Raw genomic sequence first — 24,947 nt, forward strand, 5'->3', positions numbered from 1 at the left:
ATACCCTTTCGTCCTTTCCTTCCCTTTTGCCTCCTAAAGTACAGTTATTGAATCACACACATTGACTCATTTACGGTGAAGCAATGCAGAGAACTTCTCCAAACCCCCACAGGTTTATGCTGATTGAGGTGTGTGTGTGTGTGTGTGTGTGTGTGTGTGTGTGTGTGTGTGTGTGTGTGTGTGTGTGTGCAAGTCTTGTCCTGAGGTCCTGTGTCACAATGTGCTAAACAAATACGCCACAGTCTATACGTCCTGCTTGTCTTGCATTTTCCTTCTCTCCAGCCATACAGGTTACATGGTCGGCCAAACTGCTGACTTAAGCTCAGGCCTAAATCTGCTTTTTAAGTTCTTACATCCTTCTAAATGATTTCCTCCTTCTCTATCCATCTGATCAATGCTGCTCTGCTATTCTACAGTGCTCAGTTTCTCTTAACCCTGCACTAATCGAGTTTTTACACTCAGAATAAAAGACATTATCGGCTGGTTTGCAAAGGTACCAGAACTGCTAATAAGAAAATCGTAGCAAGCAGTGAGAAAACGACAACAACAACAACAACAACAACAACAAACAAATAGAATTTACCAACAAAACCCTAGGATCGTCGGTGGACTAGTTGTTTGTTCATTTATTTATTTATTTTAGATGTGCGGCAAGAAATAATAAGAAAACAGCAAGGCGAATATCTGGTTCAAGTTCAATTTCAAGTTCAAGTGGCTTTATTGTCATTTCAACCATATACAGTTGGTACAGTACACAGTGAAACGAAACAACGCTCCTCTAGGACCATGGTGCTACATGAAACAACAAACTAACCACATGAGACACAGAACTAAATAAGATCTACAAACATTCTACATAAAGTACACGTGCAGACGTGTGCTAAAAACACAGGACATTACAGTACCTACTAAAACAGGACAATAGGTACAGTAAGTGACAGTGTAGCGCTGACCAGTACACAGTTTTAGTGTGGAAGTGTCTGATATAACAGGTAGTGCAGAAGATAAGCGCCAAGGAGTAACAATATAATTTAAACATGGTATCAATGTAAACAAAACATGCTATGACTGAGTATTCAGCAAATTAGCTTCATACCAAATATGGACATAGCAGTTATTGTTGTAGCAGTAAGGTAAAGTGTAGATAGTGACAATAAATTATATACTGTATTATTTATAATAATGAATAATTAACTAATTCATGAGCCACACCTCTCATTTTAACAGACAACAGAGACCACAGGTTTGTGTAGTCACAGGCCAGATAGATAAAAGTTGACATGTAACAAATACCTTCTATTCTATACTACTTGTATTTAGTTGTATTTACGAATCAAACACTTGGACGTGTTTTTTTTGTTGTTGTTAAATAAATCAACAAATACATACAACATATCATCATATCACAACTGGATAATGTCTCACATAGACTACAACATAAAAGCAAAAAATTGGACTATAAAGAATTATATCATTATATAAAGAATTATATAATTGTACTATGGAAAGATATACATATAAGGGTACATAAGATATCATTATATAATTGTATAATAGAGAAATATACATGTGAGGGTACAAAAGGACCATTAAGCACACTTTTTATATGAAAATGTTAAACGATGAGCTTTCCTGTTTTTGGATTTTGACAATACATCTATACCCATTTTTACCTCCTTCTCAAACACTTTTTACACTGTTTGAGAAGGAGGAAAGGAGTATTTGTGATTATGAAATTTACATAAAAATAAAATAAAATTGATAATGGAACCATCATAATTTGAGTAATGATACTTAATGTAATAATCACATGCTTGTAGGATAAGAATTTTTTTTAATATTGTCGAAAATAAAACCTTCTATACCTTCCTAAAAACTCTGGGTATATTGGCAGGACCAAAACAGATGGGAAATCGTTTCAGTGGAATTTTCACACAAAAAAAAGCATTTTATTTCATTATCACTCGTGAATTTGAATAGAAACTGATTGGTACAGTAGACTCTATGAATTATTTCGTATGAAATTTTTGAATTTTTGGAATTTTTGAAGCAGAGACCAAACTCGAGTCCAGTTTATATTATTAAAGAGATCTTGGACATGTTGATCACCTGCATCTTCTCATTACTTATGTAATATGTTCAGAGTCTGCTGGTGATTGGATACGTCTACAAACATAGTCATGCATCCGATAAATAATATTGTCCGTGACACAAATGAAGAACGTTGCCTTTATTTCTAAATCACTCCAATATCCAGACATTTTCTTCCACATCATCTCCAGTCTTTTCTTTTTGTTGTCACTTTGTTATGCTAACGTTTTAACCTACACTTCCCAAGGTGTCATAGGAATGTAGGGCCATATTCAGAGTTACACACACATAATGAGGATTTAATACCAAAATTGCTTGCAGTGATATTCAGACCTCAGACATAACTACAGACTATAAATACACTCAAAAATGCCACTGGAATGGCATTCGAGGCCAATATTAAATAGATGGACATGACACTATTCGTTACTCATATTGTCGTTTCAAATTTCAGAGGGTTGTTTTTTTTTTTTTTTTTTTTTTTTAATCGAGACGCTATTGAAAAACCGTATCTCAGATGCTTCTAATATAGAAAAATCTGCCAAGCTCAGATGTGGGAACTATATTCAGGTAATATGCATATTGTGCATGGCGCACTGAGAAAATCAAGTTAAGCAGCTGTATAACCTGAGTCTGAATCAGCATAAAATTACTTAAATATTCATGTAGGAGGCACAGTGGCTTAGTGGTTAGCACGTTTGCCTCGCAGCTCCAGGTTTGTGGGTTTGATTCCTGCTTCTGCTCTACGCGTGTGGGGTTTGCATTTTCTCCCCGTGCTTTTGGGGTTCCCGCCAGGTACTCTGGTTTCCTCCTCCAGTCCAAAGACATGAGTTGCAGACTGATAGGCATTTCCCTGTCCAAGTTGTCCCCTACCTGTCTCCTGGGATAGTCTCCAGGCTCCCTGTGAGCCTGTGTAGGATAAGCGATGGATGGATGTGACTGGTATAACTTTTGGACTTAAGTCACCAACTCTGAATATTCATCGAGACATCCCTTTCCCTGTAATTTACTGGCTTCTGTTCACACATGCCCTTCCGACTACAATCTTAAACTAGCTCTCATCCTTTTTTATTGCTTCGTCAATCTTCCCGGGACATTAAAGTAAACACTTAACCTCTTCCACGTTAATTACAGTTGAATTTCCACTATAAAAAGCGCACATATAGAAAAAGAGCTCAAGTGTACTTGTTGGGGGGTAAGGTTTGTGCCGTGTGAGATTGCGAAAAGGGATGGGCAGGTTCACATTGTATTAGCAGGCTATGAGCTGCAGTGTTTATTTTGTTTGATGAATGCCACAGTGGCGTATTGATTAACTCTCTCCCCTGGTGCTCATCGGCCACACAAAACAAGAGAAAATGAAAAATGAAACGTGCCACTTGGAATTTTCCCCGTGCAGACTCTAATGAAAAGCTTGTAATTACTAGCAGTGGCATGAAATGAAACAGGATTGCTTCAGTACTAAATGAAAGTAAATAAAGCTACCCTTCATTAAAAAGCTGTGGTTTGGAGTAGGAAATGTTGATCAAGGACATTTTAGATACCTCTTGTTCCACATGTCTGCTGTGGATTGTTGTAAGCATTGCGTTTGAATCAGCAGCGACTATATTTGTATTTAAACGCATGAATGGTGTAAGCATTCTCTCTTGCCCAGGCCTGAAATGTCTGCTTGCTTTTGGTTTCTTATGGATTACAAAGTCTGCATTTACTTTCCTTATTTCCTTTTTGTCTTCGTTGCCAGACTTAGAGTTAAATGAAAGTATTGCACTTTAGTCCTACTCCTTAGAAGAAACTCACACGCTGCAACAGCCCGAGATGGTAAAAATAACAAGATAATAGGTGAAAGGCTCCTGAACCATGCAGGATAAAACACTCTGGAGGGGAATAAAGACCAGGCTGAGGCATTTGAAAAGCTTGGTGTCTCACTCTTGCTGTATAAATGTGTGTGGGTATGTTTAATCACAGTGCAGTGCAGAGAGAAATTATTATCTGTCGCTAATGAGACTGAGCAAGTTCAGTGAGCTGGAGTAGCATAAACTGTAACACGAGATCAGTGATTGACACCTACTCATCCTCCGTCCCCCTCCCATCCCCGCATAGCGGTCAATAAGCCATTTTATTGAACACCAGATTGTGTACTTGTGCTGCACATCAAATAAATGTAGCATTTGTGTCGCTACGTAAGGGATTATTAATGATTTCAAATACGAAGTATTAAAAGGATGGATTTGGGTTTTTTTTTTTTTGCAGTCTTAAAATTTTTAATCTTTAAATCTGTGTAGAATAGTACATCGAGCTTATTTAGTCTCGTAAAATGCATGGATTGCTTTGGCTGCAGTCTCATCGATTGCAGTTTTCTTAAAAGCCATTTTTATCATTTTTGAGACAAAAACATCCCTTAAACATCTTTCACTGCTGATGACCCTTTAGACACCTACTCTATAATCTGTGCATTTTTATCTGTTATGATTTTATCATTTTTTTTCCCATCTCCCTGAATGTCTCTCCACTCCGTCCCCTCCCACACCCACTCCTTATGCTTTTGTTTGTCTTTGTTTGTTTGTTGACTCCATCGGTTCCTTTAGGCCACCAACCTGGCTCCCTCCTCCACCAGTGCCACCCTTTCCCTTGCCAATCCCGATGTCTCCATACTAAACTACCAATCTGCACTCTACCAGCCTCCTGCAGCACCCATGGCTGCCGTGGCACCCAGGACCATGCCCCTGCAGCCTGGTGCCACTCAGCTCTGTGCCGCTCGGCCTGACCCCTTCCAGCAGGCGCTCATTGTTTGCCCACCCACCTTCCAAGGTGAGAGCACTATTCCTGCACATGGAGTCTTGGGTTGTCTTTGAACATGTCTATACTACGATTTGCAAAGGGATTGATGAGTTTTTAAACACTTCTATTACTGGAGAGAATACTATATATTTAACAATGTGCATTAATTAAATACACACACACCGACTAAATTTTTATCTTTACACCTGCTCATTCATGCAATTATCCAATCAGCCAATCATGTGGTGGCAGCACAATGCATAAAATCATACAGATACACGTATCATGCAGATACACCTCAAGACCTGTTCATGTTCACATCAAACAAAATGTGATCTCAGTCACTCAGTCGTAGTGCCAGACGGGCTGGTTTGAGTGTTTCAGAAAGGGCTGATCTCCATAGTCCATAGAGTTTAAACAGAATGGTGTGAAAAGCAAAAGACATCCAGTGACTGACGGTTCTGCAGGTGGAAATGTCTTGTTGATGGCTAGACTGGTCCTAGTTACCACAGAAACTATAGTAACTCAAATAACCAGTCTTTATAACCATGGTGAGTGGAAAACCTCAACACAAAGCACCTTGAAGCGGAAAGGGCTACCAATCCCGACGCAGCAGCTCACCAGCAGCTCACAAGACCACATCAGATTCCATTCGTGTAAGCCATGGACAGGACTCTAAGGCTACAGTGGGCACAAGCTCACTGAAACTAGACAGTTGAAGACTGGAAAAAGTTTAGGTTTAGGTGAATCTGATCTGGTCTTCTGTTGATTGGATAATAGCCTGACTGAGCAAGTGTTCCCGAGTCCATAGAGATGCTGCACCGAGGCCTGAGAGTCAGTCTGATCTGGTCTTCTGTTGATTGGATAATTGCCTGACTGAGCAAGTGTTCCTAATAAAGTAGCCAGTGAATGTCTAGTAGTGAACCTTGAAATCTTGATGTCTAAGCACTGAGGTCTTAATGGTAGTCCAGTTATTCGGTTGATTTATCTGAATTTCCTATGATCACTTGGTGCATGTAAATGTCAGTCATGTGTTAGAAATAGAACTAGAAATGCAGTTGATAAGAGCTGTGGTGCCTATGGTGTGTCCTCAGGGTTGCAGGCATCCCCCTCCAAGCACAGCGGCTACTCCGTACGGATGGAGAATGCTGTTCCCATAGTGACTCAGGCCCCCGGCGGTCAACCCCTGCAGATCCAACCTGGCCTTCTCACACAGGTACAAACACTTCCTCCTTCACCATGGCAATGAAGAACCATGCATGCTAAACTAATTATACCTCTCTGTGTCTCCTGAATGCACTGCTACAGAAGAATGTGGCTTTGGAAAAGAGCAATTAGCATGACCCATTTTGTTTTAATGAACTATAATTCACCTCCTCTGACAAAGTCTTTCTCATTTGGTCATATATTATAATTGCTTGTGTGTGTGTGTGTGTGTGTGTGTGTGTCACAGGAGCTGGTCCCAGAGCCTGTTACCAGGCTGGGCTTTTTGTCTCCACTGAAACTCAGCACTTGTGTTTTTTTTCCCCTGGAGTGAAAGCCAGTCATGGTCTGACGAGCATGACAGAGGCCGGCTCTCAGAAAGATCTATGGACGCTGGCGGGTTTTTTAGCTTCAGGGGCCATAAGGCAGGACCTGCGTTGGATTGATGATGTTTGGCTTGAACTTCTTGACTAGCTGGTGGAAGTTTGATACTTTCCATCCAGTTTAAATCAGACCTTAGTTACTTGTTTTATGGAATAGAGACACGTCATTTCGTAGCAGTTTTTAACGTGATGATATCCATAATGTCCCTTGTTTGTGCGAGAAAACCTGGTTCCTTTCTCGCTCTGTGCTTGTTTGCCTGAAGGTCTGAGAGCCCTTGTGTCTTTCAAGTGCGTGTGAAGAGGGATGAGGCTAGTCCCAGAAGGCTGCCTAGGCCTTTATCTGGATCAGGAATGCAGAAAATGCAGGAACAATAAGGGAGGGAGAGCATTCAGAGCCTCTAGGGGTGACAAAGGGCCTTCACCAAGCGAGAGAGACTGGGCGCCATGTCAGAATGGGGGTTGTGCAGAAGATGGCTATGCATGGAAAAGAGCCCTTATCTGGGTTACGGTTCCAGGGCAGACGAGCTGATTACACACCCCAGGCCAGTATGAGAGAACTGAAAGTGCCCAGAATGTAGGAAAAGGGCTGCAGGGACATAATGTCTAGTGTAGACATAAATATTTGTGACCATGTGGCTGCAAAAGAAAGAAATAATCTGCTATCTGCTGAGAATAAAGTCCTTAAAGGAAGTTGAGTATGTGCACTGCATATAGGTAGGTTAATAGTGCTTTCAGTTTTTCATGTCAGCTAAAACAATACCAAGTGCTGACTTGAAGTGTTCCGGTTAAACATCACCAAAGTACGTGAAAAAGGACATGTTCTAGTTTTACGCACTTTTATGTTTCACAGCTTGAATCTTTGAGATCAATTTTTCAACTCGACTAATGACCGCCCTTCGTGCTCCTCTCCTCTAATCCCAACATTTGGGAAAAAAAGATTTCAGTCCACAGCAACAGCAGGCAAAAGATGAAGGTGACTGTAAATATCCTGGTAATTTTAGCCATCCAGCAAACAGCTTTAAGAATATTCCAGCAAAACGGGAAGCCATGTTCCACTAAAGACATGGCCAAACATAACTGAACCTTTTTTTTCCCCCCGAAGGCGTTGTTTGGACTGTCTCTAAGCTTAAACATAATAGACCCCTGCCGTTTGTGGTTAGGCCTCCTTTGTGTGACCCAAACACTACAGCCTATACTGATGGAACCGTTAACTAGATGTGCGAATGGTATTAAAGCAACAATTCATTAGTTGTACATTAAACTGCTAATCAGTAGAGCTGCATTAAGCCATTAGAGCTGCAGACACTCCTCTGCTAGCCACGTCTCTGGGCAAATTACGCCTGGCACTCTGTGCACTCCATGCCAGTCATACAAAGCAGCTCCTCACAAAGCTGCTGAATGGGGGGCTCCTGAATTTAATTAAATCCTGAGCTGATTTGGAAAACGTCAAAGCCATCAGCGCACTGCCTAGGAGATGCTACATATCTTTATTAAGGCGAGGTCTTATCTTTTTTGAGATAGGAGTCAAGGCCACGCTTGGTTTTTCAAGGTGCATTATGAATCTCTTAAGATATCGGTGCCAAGGAAAGGATGAAAAACACCAATGTTAAAATGAAAGTGACAAAAGCTTTTTGTTATTCAACAGTGGCTTTTTGCCAAAGTTGTTTCATTTCTGCGTGTTGAATCGTTTCGAGCGTTTCTAGAGGACAGTGACAATAGATAAATGAGATGCGCTGGTCTGCTTGACGTTGTGTATTATATTTCTTGATATAAATGTATTGCAACTGTAATTTAGAGAAAGAAGAGAACATAGTTTGGATGCTCCTTCCTGCATAGTCGCCTTGCCTAAAGGGGATGTTTGACCCGTTTGGTAGTTCTTTGGCACAGTTTGGCACAGTTGCTAACGGTCACAGCTGCAAATAGCTTTGTCCTTTTCTCCTCATTCTAAACCTGTGGGTGTTCTTACGGACCTGTTTAGTCGGGAGTCTTACACTCTTGTGCAAACACCCGCAGTGCAAACTTCAAACTATGAACCCAACGCCCCTTATTCTTTTGTTCTGTCCTTGTCTTGCAGCAGGCCTGGCCCTCTGGTACCCAGCAGATCTTGCTGCCCCCAGCATGGCAACAGCTCACCCACACCTCTGTACAGCACGCCACAGTCATCCCGGACTCTATGAGCACCTCTCAGCCCCTGACCAACTGGAGGTAAGACCACCTGTGTCCCCTTACTCATTTACACACAACAAGGCAGCTTTCACAAGAGCGATTTTGGCATCCGCAAGAAATTCAGTTGACACGCATTGCTGATTTGTTTCTGGGCAGAGATCAAGGTTTGTTACTGTATACTGAAAATGAGAATTGAAAACAGAAAATGTGGTTCAAGTTGCATAGACATAATATCTGTAAATAAAAATGTCAGTTTATCCTGCAGCTATTTGTATTCATTTGGTGTCACTGCTATGTGGGATAGTCGGCTAGGATTCGGTCTGAAAACAAACGGATGCAAGCGCCGTATACAGTGATATTCAAAAACAATATTTATGCCATTGTGCTTAATATTAGTGCATAATATTGAGTAAATTTAGCATTTAATTTAAACCTAATTTAAAGGCAATGAAACAGTAAAAAAAAGTAAAAACGCCTACATGTAAGTACACACTAGGAAACCAAATGCGAATACATCATACAACAGATAAACCGTCCTAAATACAGATATGATTAAGGTTCACATGGCTAGAAGTGTGCATTGGGATACAACAAAAAAAAATTTGCATGAGCAGTCATATGTGAAGCTTGTGCATTGCTGCACAGTACATTTACATAGCAACTGCCTGATCAGGGATGTGGTGCTTTAAATTAGGCTACTAGTTTGTTTACATTTTTGGGAACTAAATGCGATTGAAAAGATTGTGGACAGGTACAAACAAAATGGAATAGCTTTATTATTTAGGATTTAAAAATCAGTCCCATGCACACCTCTACTTTAGACCAGTTATGGACTTGAGTGGAACTAACTGTCATGGCCAAAATTCACAAACAGTGCTGGCAGGTTTCTACTTCTGGGTTTTGTTTTCCCAGTGTTTCTGAGGACATTGTGGTAGGGCTAAAAACAAAACAAAACTAAATCAACAACTAAAAAAAAAAAAATACTTCTGTTTTAGGCCACACCCACTTTGGGTTCAAATCTGAATACAGATACGAATACAAAAAGATGTCAACACTAAACTGATACCGATACAGATAGTGTCATTGTGTTACGCCCTAGCGTGCACACACACACACACACACACACACACACACACACACACACACACACACACACACACACACACACACACACACACACACAATTAAATCAGAAAGCCATAGAGCAGCTCTATAATACATTTACATATCTGGCAGATGCTTTTACAACAAGTGAGCTGAGCAGATGAAGATTTCATAAGCACTATTAGGTCAAATGTGTGTGTCTTGTGCTTGCTGTAAGATGTGGAAACTTGAATTGGGCAGTTTCTAATGTGAGCTGACAACCACAGCTATTTCCTCCTCCATCTTGCTCTACATCATGTATGGCTGAAGCTGCACCCAGACCGTCTCCTATATGCTGACACATGGTCCAAACTCTTTGAACAGACAATTGAGCATCATTTCCATGCATTGCCATTCAGTGCTACAAGACATCCGTCATGTTGTTCTTATTATAATCAGTGGCAAGAGGTGCTTTTGAAGTATGTCCTTTTGAAAACAGCCTGAAACAATGTTTTTACGTTTCAAGTTGTGCTGCTCCATTTAGAAAGGAAACACGCAGAACATGGAAACATTTAGAATGGAAGGGAAACGTGTCCTCCTTATGGTTAAGCCATGTCATGATGAGGCAGGGAAGATGTACTGAGTGTAGTTATTAAGATGTAGTGAGTGTAGTTGGGGCTACAACTACACAACCACCTTGTGGCTCAGGGGGTAGAGACACTGAACCCCAAGTTGCTCCTGATGGCAAGCTAGCACCTTGCATGGCAGCTCTGCAGCCATTGGTGTGTGTGTGTGTGTGTGGATGAGACACAGTGTAAAGCTAACCTAAGCTTAAAAAAAGCACTATATAAGTGCAGACCATTTTTACCATTAATTACACCCCTACTAATATGTATACATCAAAAGAATGGACACATCACTATACCCCATTACTGAGCATATTGATACTCATTTGCACCATTAAAACACAGGGGTAAAGTGTTATATTGCATGGCTATTTGACTTTGATGAATGAGCAAGTTGAACGAGGCAGGAAGCTGTGTACTCAGCCTACCAGCTAGGTTTGCTCATGAATTATGCATGTAAAATGAAGCACAGTTTTATTTTAAAATCCTGCTCGTCAAAAGAACATCATATTGCATTCAGTACTAATAGAGATGTTAAATGTTAAATGTTGAGTGGTTCGTGGGGCAGCTCGGGTCACTAAGTTAACTATAAGGGGAAAGATTTGAGCTGGCTCACGTTGCTGTGTAGGCAGCAGGCTCAGGCTCATTTGGGTTTGCTGATGTCGTGAGAAGTGGAGATGCGAGCCTTCAGCCCAGCCCTGACGGCTCTATTGTCCTCGGTGAGCCCGTCTGCAGGAGTGTCGCACTCGCACTGCAGAGTCAGAGATCTCTCCTGTGAGAGCCATCCCTCTGCTGTCAGTCTGCTCTGTGTCCAACACAGACACTGCTGCCGTCTACTGGACAAACATCGTACTGAATTAGGTCATGATCGGTAGCACTGTCGTGTCACGTGGATCATTGTGGAGTGTTGCTTGATTTATTTCCATTTGAATAGATTTACATATCTTTATTAAAACAGGGCCTTATCCTTTTTTTTTGGAGACTTTAGAATAATATTTATCTCTGATGTGGATTTGGATTTAAGAAAAGGACTGAAAATGAAGTGAAAAAGACCAGCTTTCGTCATTCCACGCTGGCATTTGCTTTCTGAAAACCTATGAGTATAAAAGCTCATATAGTCTAAAAGCTGCTCTTGTTTTTGGGGTTTTTTTTTTCAGGAATTCCCATCCCCATGGCAGCCATTACAATCCCATCATGCAACAGCCAGCCTTGCTTGCCGGTCACGTGTCCCTGCCTTCCCAGCAGCCTTTGAACGTGGGCGTGGCTCATGTAATGAGGCAGCCGTCAAACAACAGCTCATCCTCCAAAAAGAGCAAGCCACAGCAGATGAGCAACAGGTCAGTAATTAACTATCATGTTTGGGTTTTTATGAGATGGATGGGATGAAGAGTTGATTCCCTGACGCGTTTATGTGCCTTCCTGTTTTAGGAATGTGTCCGCCTATGAGGTGTCCTCATCCCAGGCGGTGTTGTCCCCTCAGCGCTCGAAGCGTGTGAAGGAGAACACACCGCCACGCTGCGCTGTGGTACAAAATGGCCACTCTGCTCCCTGCGTCCCTGCTGAGGCCTGTGGAGGAGGAGGAGGGTGGGGAGAAGAGCAGGCATCCAGCACAACGCGAGAGCACCACGGACCACACAACCAACACCCGCAACACAACCAACACAACCCACCTCGGCAGACCATCATCATCCCCGACACCCCGAGTCCAGCTGTCAGCATCATCACCATCAGCAGCGACACAGACGAGGAGGATGAGCACAAGCAGCCCAGTAACACCAGGTCAGCAGGGATATTTTTTTGATGTATAATGCAATTTCTTGTGTTTTGTTTTTTTTAAATAACAATTAGATTACACAGACGCTGATGATTTTCCTACCTGTGTTGCGCTCATCTCCTCACAGCACATCATCCAAGCAGCGGAAGAACGTCATCAGCTGTGTCACTGTCCACGACTCCCCAGATTCTGACTCCAGCAATAACAGCCCCTACGCTGTCGGGTCCCGAACCAACGGCCCCAACGCTAACAACTATGAATCTAAGGGCACAGTGCTGGACAACTACAACAACGGAAATCCCCGAACCATCATCATCCCTCCCCTGAAGAGCCAGACCAGCGAGAGCCTGACCGAGTGTGATCGACTTGTGCCTGGTGAGACGGACACTTTTCTCAATAAGTCTACCATTACAAAAAGTTAATATGAGCTCTCTATAGTTCAGTGTTGTCTGTGGCATCCATAGCCAGATGGATGTACATTAATGAAGTCTACATGAATTACTAAATATCTCTGACACTGGAAATATATCTTTGATTACTACAGACACAATGAACCACCAGAATCCTGCCTACAAGTATAAATCCTCCAATGGAGGCCTGTCAGCCAACAATCACTCATCAGGGGGTGTTCCCGTAGGCGGAGCATATCGGCAGCAACGTTCCGGGCCACACCCTTTCCAGCAGCAGCCGCTCAATCTCAGCCAGGTGTGGAGTGTATGTGTATATGGTTAAGCTTTCTGGTTTGCATTTGATGTATGGATGTGTAGTCGTGTTTGTCGCTAGACAGCCGTATGCATATGTACAGTGGTGCAAAGTATCAAACCACAAACAAAACATGAACCCTGGGGCAAATAGCGTGTTAATAAAAAAATAGCATGATGGTACCGTGCAAAACAATGAATAACGTTATATCCTCTTTTGCAGGCTCAGCAGCACATGGCGGTAGAGAGAAATGGAGGCCACAGGAGACAGCAAGCCTATATCGCACCAACAATGGCTGCCCAAGCTCCCTATTCCTTTCACCACAACAGTCCCTCCCACAGCGCTAATGTGCACCCCCACCTAGCTGCCACTCACTTATCTGGCCAACCCCACCTTTACACGTACACCACCCCCGCTGCCCTGGGATCCACAGGTACTGTGGCACATCTGGTGGCATCACAAGGTTCAGCTCACCATGCAGTCCAACACGCTGGCTACCCGCCAAGCATTGTGCACCAGGTACCTGTCAGCATGGGCCATCGCGTTCTGCCATCCCCCACGCTGCACCATGGCCAGTACCAGCCCCAGTTTGCCCATCAAACATACATCAGCGCTTCACCCGCCTCCACTGTCTACACTGGATATCCCTTGAGCCCCACCAAGATGAACCAATACCCGTATCTCTAGACCCGAAAACACTGGAGCCGAGTCCAACGCTGCTTCCCATCCTCTCCCCACTAAAGACAGAGTCAGTGAGACATGCCCAAGCTTAACGGCCCCGAACCCCTTCCCTGTCCCCGTCACGCTTAAACTTGAAGACAATGAAGACGCTGATGGAGAAAGAAAGAGTACTACGGGAGTGAAGGGATGAGTTTGAAAGGAGTTTTCTTTGCATATGAATTTGGTTTCCTTTTTTTTTTTCTTTTTTTTTTTTTTTTTTTTTAAATAAAAAGGGCCAGTTCTGTTTCTTTTGGTTCTTTCATTATTTTCAATATGGAAATCATATATTTTTACATTTAATTTCTTTTACAGCATGGTCACGTCTGTTGGCATTTTGGGAGAGTTTTATTAGCTCGTTTGTTTGTTTTTTTGGTTCCTTTTTTTTTTTCACTGACTGTTGAGCTGAGGTCAAGTGGTGGATGAGAACGTTATATAAGGTGAAATACGGATACCTGCTGCTCTACAAAGAAAAAAAAATAACGATGGCCTTGAACTGTCTTAAACATTTCCGAATCACTTACGGTGGTGGGTGCCGCACGTACCCCGCCGTCCTCTCCTAACAACAGCTGGAAGAGTCTTCTGGAAATATGAGGAAAAAAAAAAAGACAAAAGACTTTCTAGTGTATTTATAGATTTTTTTTCTCTGTTTGTGTTCACATTTAGAAAAGAAAATACTTTTGTCATACAGTAGGACATTTAGCTAGCTAGCCCCCCCCCCCCCTTTTAGAATGTAGCAAACTTCACCTGCTTATTTTATGAAGAACCTTTCTGATGCCAATAGAATTTGTTTGTTCCTCCTCTTTAAATGTGATTGCACAACGTTGTTGTAATAACATAAGCATGTATAACATAAATAGTCTGTGCACGTGTGTGCTGCTGTTGGCCATGTGCGTGGTACACCTTCCTCTGCACAACATTCCTCCACCGTCTTAGGTTTATCATTGTTCCCTTGTAGTGCCTTACACATATTACAACAGTTTACTTGGCTGGAAAACCTTTTAGAACCAACAGAAACTAGTTTGACCGTTGGCTTCTAGGTTGGACATCTTTGTCTGAGATGTTTTGTTCTTAACTTCCAGGTGTAAGCTTAGTCCTAAATGTAATTAGCTAGGTTATTATACACAACACCATTTCGTACAACAGTGCTTCTTGTTTAGCATGCATGAGCTTATTTAACATTTAGACCAAGATACTTCCTTGGAGTAATGAACCAAAGTTGTCATTCGGTAAAGATTAGTAACATTTTGTTACTATAATTATGTATAGTATGTTTACTGTATAGCGTAACTGTGTGTCTTAGGAACCTATTCAGTGGCACTGAGCTTTGTGTTTGTTTTGTTATAACAGCAGATTGATGTGAATTGTTGGAACTGAAGCACTACATGTGATTCATTTGAAAACCTGTGCTAATACGTTTGAGTAATAGTCATAAAACTGAGGTTAAGGTCAAAGTATATTATCTGCTAATGATGTCCAGTTGCAGCACATCGGGGAGGGCTTTCTGGAGGGAGGTCAGAAGAGCAGGAGTGTTTGCAGAGCGAACAGGATTGAACAGCCCCGGTGAGCCTGGTGCAGAAATGATGTTGAAACAGTAAACCTGTGAGGGTGAGCGAGCAGGTTGAGGTAGGGACAGGACCGATTAAGGTGCTAAAAGATGGCACTGGATGGATTTCGGATGGGAATTGTAGGGAGGAGAGAGGGAGACTAAATTCCACATCTTAATGAGAATAGCATGTTGGCTTTGAGCATGTCGGTAGGACCTGGAGGAATCTGCGCTTACTAGAGGCACTGCATGAAAACACACTACCTTCTGATCCAAAGGGTTGTTTGGGAAGATCCGTGCTGGTTTTTTGTGTGCTTTGAAGACTGTGGTTCTCAGCATGAACTGAAGCCGGCAACAGTAGGGAGTGTTCACCTGAAAGAGTTGCAGAAATTCGTTGCCCCGCTTTGTCTTAATTAAAGGAAGAACATGTGCTAGATCTTCCTTTAAGAGAAAAAGGACAGCTGATATGGGGAGGAAATTGTGGGCCAACGTTTTGTTTTTGTTTTGGGGGTTATTTTTCTTCTTCTTTTTGCTGCTTGAATTAGTGTCAGCTTGTGTTTTCGCCAATGATTAGGTGATTTGACTTGATGAGGGCACATGCATGTGATTTTCCGAGTGCATCTGATTCTCCCCTCTCATGTCATGCCATAGTACTTGCATTTGAAGTGGTTTAATTTTCGCATTTTTTTGTTTATTTTTATTATCATGCTATACTACAAATATATTATGTCAGTTAGAGATACATTTAGAATAATTGTCAAGGATTTTTTAATTATCATTAGGCTCATTTTTATTTGTATTTGGTGTTGTAATAATGATAAGTATTCTTAGGGGCATCTAGTAGTCAACAGTGTTGATTTTGGTTGTGAAACCTTTCATTTTTCATTCATCAGCTTATCTGATCTTTTGTTCATTCGTATCTGAATGATGTAGGATGTCAGGACGTCTATTGATTTTTAAGTTGTATTCAGCTTGTTTAAGCGCCATACGAGCTCACTGGCCCCAGGACACTGAGACGGAGAGGTTCCTGTGTTATTAGAAATACATCTAACATTCCATATTAGAAAGCCTTGTCCTGTCTCACTGCACCGTCTATAGTCTCCGGTTCTGTCTTACCTCATGTAGACTGGCCCGTCTTACCACACGGGGACTCGTTGTCATTCTTCCCACCAAAGAAATTCAGTGTGTTGATGATGCAGAGAATTGTCCATCGAAGTAACGGAGGTGACGGACAGAGAAAGAACAATCAGATCGATATTAGAAAAATTCGAGACCACAGCATATACAATAATTATACATAATTTGTTCAAAATCACAAGTAAGCTAACTGTGCATGCTGTCACAAGCTGCTCAGTGCTTTTGTTTGAATCCCATTGTACAAATCATTTGATTTCTACAGGTATAAGAAAGTAAGGCCACTTACTCATCTTATACATTTTAGTTACAAGTTCTTCAGCTTTACTAATGTGATGAAGTGAGTATGTGAATCGATTAACAAAAATAAAGCAGTACTCCATAGTGACCTGAATAAAATACCAGTAACGGTCACTAGCACAAAATGAATGTACAATGTGAGACTAAACATCTCATATCTATCTCTCTATCTATCTCTATATATAGAGAGAGATATAACTATAACTATAACTATTAGTTGATATAAACAGTGCCATCTTTTTACTGTAAATGTAAATTTTCTTTTAAAAAAAGGATGCAATATGTCTCACTAGAGCAACTTGATTACCATTAACATCCACAAAAATGTATTATTCAAAGTAATGTGTCGTTTGTTTTTTTTGAAATTTCATTTTGTTTAGCCTATCACATTTAAACTGAATGAGATGAGCTGTAAAGCCCTGTTAGCTCTACAAAGTAGTAACTGCAATTTTTTTTTTTTTGATACAGGTTGCAGTACAGATCCAGTGACCTTACTGTTACCAAAATGTGCTATGTCTGAAAACTAAACACCTTTTATATGTGATGTAACAATTTCAAAATTTCAAACAAAAAGTCTTTTTAACTATGATTTTCTTTACACGATCACCTCCTGGAAATTCATCCACATGTCCAAACACTGCCTTCCAAACTATGAACTCAAAGCTTTAAGCAATGGTCAAAATTCTTATATTTAATTTTTTTTTTTTTTTTTGTGAAACTTTTTTTTTTTTTGCGTTGTTTTTATCCATGGTAATGCAATCTGTAACAGTCTTATGGTCTCCTTCAGTTTAAAAGAAATTTCCAGCGCCAGATGTCCTCCTAGGTAACTCTATGAAGCGTTTTAATTTCCTGACAAGAGAGAATGTTGTTTATTACCCTAAATAATCTAAATCAGTATAAGAAAGCTTTCTGAAGCACACACTGTTGCGCAACATCGGAGCTGATAAAACATCGGAGCTGTTTTGGTGACACAGTGACAGCACTTCAACAAACTTAAAGCCCTTTTGTTAAGTGTTTGAAAATGTGGTGTTTGTGGTGTTTGTTTTTTTTCATGGCGTGGGTTAAAACAGAATGGTCACAGGTTTAATGAAGTCATTCATCTATGGCTAAGAGGCCAAAATATAGAAATGGCCATTCTCAATACTTTTTAGAACCAAAAAAAATCTAAATAAAAACCAGTTAATGATATTTAAAACCCCTGGCAGAGGTCTAAGTATGGAGTTTAATTTGTAACCTTGGTCAGATTATCAGTCAGGTAAAACCATCATGGACTTAAACCTGACTATCTAAACAGCTCTAAAAGGGTCTTGTATTACTTCACTAATGTAAAGGTAAAGGCGTACTAGCTACAGTATATCCTATTCTCCGTGCAGACGGTGCTACAGACACACTCGATCAGACACAAATCTGTCAGATCCAACCTGACAAAACGACAATTCATCACCACAGTAATCCATTATGTAGCTGTGATGCACTGTAGCCATTTGTGCAGCCATGTATGACATGAACTTTTTTCTACTTGCACAGCAACAAGAAACAAGTCAAATGTAAACTAAATATTTTTCTATAATATCTCAAGACCTAAGAAAGCATCGGACCCTGACCCTGATTTTTTGGTGTCTTTTTTTTTTTTGTGTGTGTGTCTATTGCTGTAGGGTTTCTCAATGGTGTATCTTATTAGTTGTTGTCAAAGCTATTGTGTGCTGCAGTATTTTCAAGTATGTTTCTTTGTTAACGTCTTCTTTTGTTTATTTAGCTTTCTTTATTGGGGATTTGAAGAAGTGTGAAGTCTCATTATTTCAATCTGTTAACGTAGCGCTATGTGTACCCTGTACCTTAGACTAATATTATTAAGTATGTTATGAGAATGGATATTTTACTGGCTTTATAGAATGTTAAAAATGAATATAATAATGATAAGAAGAAGAACGATTTAACTCCAAAAAGTCGAGTACTTGCTAACTAAGCGCTTGTGTTACCATTAAAGATGTTGTGTGCTTCTCTTAATTTTCGTTGTAGAAAAATTGAGCGAGTTTTTATTAGGCTTCGACAACTAACGATAGCAGTGTAAATTTATGGAGGATTTTAACAAACATCTGGGTTATAGAAGAATATAGTTATTTTAATTGTTCTATTTACTAACTGTAGGGTGAGAAGGGGCTCGCATTGTGGTGAACTATGTTATAGCTTGTTATTCACTGTTACTTTTGATCATTTTTTCGGTCTCCAAGGTGAATCGAGTTATTAATGAGAATTTGTATGCTCACATATGCATATTGTATATGTGTAGAAATGTAATCACACTTTGTCTTGGATTTACATTAAACTGTCACAGCATTAATCTCCTCATCTCATGATCATTTTTATTTATTTATTTGCTTTAGTTTGATGTCTCTTATCTGCTTTTTGTGTTTTATAACAGTTGGACAATGTTCATGGGTAATTTAGTTAGCTTAATACATGTGTTATTACCAAGAGAAGACCATAATTTGTGACTTCATTAATCAAAGCATTCTCATATATACATGTCTCAACTTTTTAAGGAATATAACACTTCGAAACACGCTGATGTAGGAATTTACACCGCATTTAGTTCCAGTCACTCAATTCTCACCATGCTGTTAGATGGCTGCTGCATGTTACATGCTTGCTCATTACTCTGTTAAACAACAAAAGACTAAGCTGTAAGTGCGACCAATGAGTAATGTTTTAACACATTCATGTTTTAGTAGCAGATCAAAGAGGGGCAAACTACGCCTGCAGCAGTTTTACATGTCGCTTGTGGTCAATAAGTTATTATAAATACTACTTTTCATTCATTTAATTATCCTTACTGCTAGATAACAGACAAACACAATAACACTTCATTCACCTGGAAAGCAACATAACTAAAGACTGACATTTACATAACATAACATAAAGATTGAGAAATGACATTTCTCCAATTTCTCAAATTGGACTGATTCCTGGACTGAACACTGTTTCTGCAGAGATTGTAATAACAACTGTATGTTTCACTGTAGGTAAAGTCACACGGTGCTCAAATTTTGGGCATCCCTCAACAAATGTAATATTTTTTTGATCTTTTAAGTGAAAAGTATTAAAAACATTTTTTTCTTTTTCTGAAAATGTTATTGCACAAGTATTTTAGATTTGATTTAAAAAAAAAAAAAAAAAAAAAAAAAAGGAATTGTTGCATATACAAAAGTTTGGACACCCTTCCGAATGTAAAGTCTCAGAACTTAACTAACTCATTAGGTCTTAATTGAGTCATTGGGACTCATTACTCAGGTCAAGAATTGACATTAGGAGTTCTCAGATGAGGACAGTTCCAGAGTGTAATACGTTCTCTGACTTTTCAAACCTTGTGCTAACACGCAACAACCGTGGCCTCCTCTGAGCAGCTGTCTGAAGATTTGAAAATGAAGCTAATTGATGCTTACAAAGCAGGGGAAAGCTGTATATATAAAATGACCAAGAACACCTTTAGATAGAACTGCCTTATGCTGGCCGTTTACGCAAACCAAATCCCCCAGATAACACTAAGGACCTGCAGGAAGGTTTAGCTGTCACAGAAGTGGTGGTGCACTGTTTTACACAAACATGATCTGCATGGAAGAGTCATCAGAAGGAAACCGTATCTGTGACCTCATCACATAAGTCAATTTCTGAAATATTCAAAACAACATCTAGATAAGCCAGAGACATTTCGGAAACAAGTTCTGTGGACTGATGATGAAAAAAAAGGAACTCCTTGGTCACAATTACCAAACATATGTTTGGAGAAAAAAAGAAGCAGCATTTGACGAAAAGAACACCTTAAAAAGATACAAGCTTCTACAACAGGACAATGATAGAAACATACCTCAAAGTACACCATGAACTACTTCAAGAAAAGCAACTGAAGCTTTTGGAATGGTCCACACAGTCCGCTGACTTAAGCATCATTGAAAATCTGTGTATACATTTTAAACATGCTGTGCATGCAAGATGGCCCAAGAAGATCTCAGAACTAGGCTACATGATGAACATTGATGATGTCCACCACTCAGTGGGCCAGTCTCTGGTTACATAAGGAAGCCTGCTTTCTCCATCACAGATATACAGTTGGTCTAGGGAATGGGTGAGTGCTGTCTGGCCTAAATTGTACCATAATGCTTGTACTGAGCACAACAATAAATGCTCTGCAGGCTTCCCTTCATGGAACACTGCAAGGTCAATTGATTTACAATATGATCTTGGGCAAAAATTCCAGGTTTAACCATTGTAATAAGTTATTGAGCCCCCAGAGAGATCCCATCCACTGTGCTCTGGTGTGACGCAATAGTCATCACATCACCACCGCTCTAGCAGTCCCTAAAGAAAGTTAGTATTTCGGGAATTGTGCAACACACCGGATCTAGATAATGAGCTTCATGTAATTTAAGAAACAACATCCACGTAAGGGTATATACTGTAAGGCACATGGACTAGGAGCTCTTGCATTCTGGAGTGTTTCTTGGAATGCTAGATTATATTCCTCAGTTTGTGATTTATTCAGTGGGACAAAACCCACAGATACAGGTGAGCTGGCTGGGGGTGTCAAATCTCTACGTCCATTAGGGACAGCAGATCTGCACGAGAACAAGTTGACTGTGTTTTGACCGTTAGCGAATTCAGCAGTTTGAACAATGGTCTTACCGACCATTTGGGGGCCATGAGCAGGACAAATTGCCCCTAGGTGTGAATGAGATTGTGCCTGGTGCCTTGCGATCCCATTCATCCCATTCAGGGTGTGCTAAGTGTTTCTGGGATAGGCTCCAAACTCACTGTGACCCTGACCAGGATGCTGAAGGATGAATGAATGAACGAATGAATAAATGAAAGAATGGTGTGTTGTCCTGTTCAAGTATGGAAAATATCTGAGCAATGTTGCACTTTCCTACCTATATCTATGCTTAAAATGAGCACATCTTCTAAGCATGAATAAAATACATGAAACGAATTTTATGCAATACATTTCATCATACAGTGGATGAATTAAAATGCCCTTTTATTAACCTATAATATATAATTGTCCTTTCCTTTATCACCAAAAGGGGGCGATGTGAGCCAATATATTATCAATGACTATACTTTCGATTCATGTATTTTCCCATGTATTAAAAATGACACAATGTTAGAAATAATTGTCTTCATTATTAACTTAGGAAATGTATATTTCTCTATTCATTTATCTAATCCCTTGTTTAGGCATTTTAACACCCTACAAGACTAATTTAGCTCTTTAGTTTTATCCCGTCCGACAAACTATAGACTACAGTCAGCGTTGCCGTGAAACCACAGACGCCAATGGGCGAGTCAACCTAACCCCGTTACTGATGGACAGCTCTCACAGCCAATATCGATCGAGCTCCTCGGACTACATGCCCAAATAAGTACAGAGGAGGGGCGGGACACTGTAGTGCCGAGTACGAGTGGCTCTATTGGAGGAGGGAAGGATGCTCTATCAGTCGAGAGGAATCAGGCACCTATCCATGAAAAATATCCCGTTGTCAAGATGTCATGGGAGAAAAACTTTTCTTAGATCCGCACCTGATTTGCAATCGAGTATGAAACCCGTCGACTCGAGCGGATATTTAATAAACTAAGCGCCTTGTAAGGTAAGGGTCGTGTGCCTCAATGTTAGCAAAGGCTCCAGAGATAAATGTGTGGCAGTTAGCGAAAATATTTCGTTTTGCACAAAGCTTAGCTAGCATGCATGTAATTAATGTGAGCTAGCAAGAATAAACGCAGAACTTAATAAATAAATAAATAAATAAATATTGACTAGTACCAACGGCGACGGACAGTTAGCTAGTTTAGCTAGCATTAAATGCCACTACAACAGGACACCGTTATTGCTGTCAGAGTCTCTTTAGCACTTTTGGGAAAGTAGCCTTTGGTAATGGGAAACCCGGGTTTGTTATTGTTCGTTTTGCCACAAATACAGCTAGAAAACCAGCTTTCTTACATAGTGGCACACCAAATTATCCACGAGTGAGAAGAACGGCTCAGAGCTAATTAATGTTTTTTTTAATCGGTCATACAGTGATTAATAAAATATTAAACACCTAATCCTCCTGAGCTGTACCTGGGTAGTAACTTAGCGCTTAGTAGCGGGATATCATCACATTAGCTCAGGTTTCTACTTCATAATTGACACTATGGGATTTCTATTTTAATCAAACCTCTGTTTGGATTAAAAACAAGGCGGTTTTCTTTTTCTCCTGCACGAGCGCGTGCTAAAGAAACAAAGAAAGCGCGCTGCTCTGCTCTCGCGCACACCTACGAGTCCCAAAATGAGCACGCGCACGAAGAATTCTCCTCTAACGCACGCTCGTGCGGATTATTGAGGCATGAATTGCATTGCATTGCATTGCAGTGTACGTGTGTGTATGTGTGTGTGTTATCCATCCCTAATTTTAATTTGCAGATTTTTCTCGTCCACGGTGCGGACCGGTTCTTCTCCAATCGCCTCGGCCAAAAACATGAGTTTGTCTGAATGGAGGCTGTGACGCGTGCAGCTGCTCTGACGGCGCAAAGCCGAGGATGGCGCGTTGTCTCTCTGTGCTTGATAACGCTGGTCTCCATGGCGACCTCATACCTCCCAGCTCAAGGTAAGTTGCATGAAGACGATGATTGTGGGAGCTTTGCACTGAAACAAGGTTTAGAAGCTAAAGCAGCAAGGATGTTAAAGGAACACTCCACCAGAAACACATTTAATATGCTTAATCTAAAAGATTTGGGATGTGGTTAGAGATTCTGGTGCTAATTTGTTGGTTGGTGCTGTATTTGCATTATTCCTGGGAGAAGTTAGGGGTTATGTGCTGCAATGACGTCACGTGGGACCTTGCTAACCCAGTTACAATGCATTTAATAGGACACTACATTGAAAGGTGCCTTAGGTAAGATTATTCCCCCCTAAAGATTAGGTTTCAGATTGTTAAATAAGTGTGTTGAGGTTTAAATAATTTTTCCACCTTGACCCCCCCTTGACCGCCCCTTGGGGGCGGCTGTGGCTCAGGTGGTAGTACACTAATCGTAGGGTTGGCGGTTCGATTCTCGGCCCACGTGACTCCATATGCCGAAGTGTCCTTGGGCAAGACACTGAACCCCAAGTTGCTCCCGATGGCAAGTTAGCATCTTGCATGGCAGCTCTGCTACCATTGGTGTGTGAGTGTGTGTGTGTGAATGGGTGAATGAGACACAGTATAAAGCGCTTTGGATTAAAGCGCTATAGAAGTGCGCCATTTGCCATTTGACCCCCATTCCAACCAATGTTCTCGAAGCTCCACCCCATTCCCCACCAATGTTCTCGAAGCCCCACCCCATTCCCACCATGTTCTTGAAGCTCCACCCCATTCCCCCCCAAAATCTCAAAGCTCCACCCCATTCCCACCAATGTTCTTGAAGCTCCACTGCCATTCCCACCAATGTTCTCGAAGCTCCACTGCCATTCCCACCAATTTTCACAAAGCTCCACCCCCATTCCCACCCATGTTCTGGAATCTCCTAAACCATTCTTACCCATGTTCTCGAAGTTACATTCATCACCACCCCTTTCCCACCCATGTTCTGGAATCTCCAACACCATTCCTACCCATGTTCTCAAAGTTACATTCACCACCACCTCTTTCCCACCCATGTTCTTCAAGCTCCACCCCCCCCAGATCTGCAGGGGCCCGTAGAGTGTCTGTGGCAATCAGGAGGCCTATTCAAACACAAACAAGCAATATAGACCTAGAAGTCAGTTTTCCAAACAGGTTTTCTCAGCCACTTCATAAACTTGTGCTGAGGTTATTGCATAAACCTTTTTTTTTTTTAAACCATATTCTACATGTTTTCCAGGTTATTTGTACATAAGAAATAAATACAAAGAACTCAACTATTGCACCTTTAAACAATGGTCAGGTTTCACTTAGCCTCTAAAATCACAAGAGCTTTCTTTCTCACTCACCATTTTCCTGTTTTCCTTTAATGTCATTTTAAACATATAAATTTTAGATACCTCAAAAATGCTGGACTCAAGGTTCAAATAAGTTGTGCTGAGTTACAGCAGAGAGTGGGTCAGAGAAATGGACAGCCTAAAGGACTAAAGTGCTGCCGCATCGAGCTCTTTGTTTAGAGATGAAGCAAGGGTTAAGTCCTACAGGCGCCATTATTAGCAGGTAGTCGAACGGCATTACAAAGTAAATCTCAGACGTAATGGAAACTCGTGTGTTAATTATAAAGATTAATATCCAGAGTTGTTCAGGGTGGATTTTTCCTTAAAGCTTCAGATCTTGGTATTTGGTCTTTTACAGAGACTTCATCTATGGATAACAGTGCACAGCTTTATTCTCAGTGTCATGCTCACTGTTTAGAGGGTAGGGGGTGTCTTTAATATTAATAACCTCATGATGATAATTATGAACTGTGCCTAAGTA

The 24,947-nt window shown here is 40.8% G+C and overlaps 2 protein-coding genes across 6 annotated transcripts in view; both read left to right on the forward strand.

Annotated features, from left to right (window-relative positions):
• Positions 1-18,841, forward strand: part of hipk2 (homeodomain interacting protein kinase 2) — a 97,860-nt gene extending 79,019 nt beyond the window's left edge. For 2 of the 3 annotated variants that reach the window (XM_047154811.2, XM_047154812.2), the window contains exons 8-15: positions 4,674-4,896; positions 5,961-6,082; positions 8,527-8,657; positions 11,485-11,664; positions 11,756-12,106; positions 12,229-12,476; positions 12,646-12,806; positions 13,026-18,841. In XM_047154811.2, coding sequence (XP_047010767.1) covers positions 4,674-4,896; positions 5,961-6,082; positions 8,527-8,657; positions 11,485-11,664; positions 11,756-12,106; positions 12,229-12,476; positions 12,646-12,806; positions 13,026-13,490 — 1,881 coding nt within the window. In that variant the 3' untranslated portion in view covers positions 13,491-18,841. The remainder of the gene's footprint in view (positions 1-4,673; positions 4,897-5,960; positions 6,083-8,526; positions 8,658-11,484; positions 11,665-11,755; positions 12,107-12,228; positions 12,477-12,645; positions 12,807-13,025) is intronic. The other variant, XM_053677891.1, reaches the window with a different exon arrangement.
• A 3,095-nt stretch (positions 18,842-21,936) lies between these two features.
• Positions 21,937-24,947, forward strand: part of si:ch211-1e14.1 (UPF0606 protein KIAA1549) — a 55,237-nt gene continuing 52,226 nt past the window's right edge. For all 3 annotated transcript variants that reach the window (XM_053677892.1, XM_047152749.2, XM_053677895.1), the window contains exons 1-2: positions 21,937-22,142; positions 22,955-23,138. In XM_053677892.1, coding sequence (XP_053533867.1) covers positions 23,024-23,138 — 115 coding nt within the window. In that variant the 5' untranslated portion in view covers positions 21,937-22,142; positions 22,955-23,023. The remainder of the gene's footprint in view (positions 22,143-22,954; positions 23,139-24,947) is intronic.

Source organism: Ictalurus punctatus, chromosome 4 (assembly GCF_001660625.3).
Source record: "Ictalurus punctatus breed USDA103 chromosome 4, Coco_2.0, whole genome shotgun sequence".
In the NCBI taxonomy this organism is placed as follows: Eukaryota; Metazoa; Chordata; class Actinopteri; order Siluriformes; family Ictaluridae; genus Ictalurus; species Ictalurus punctatus.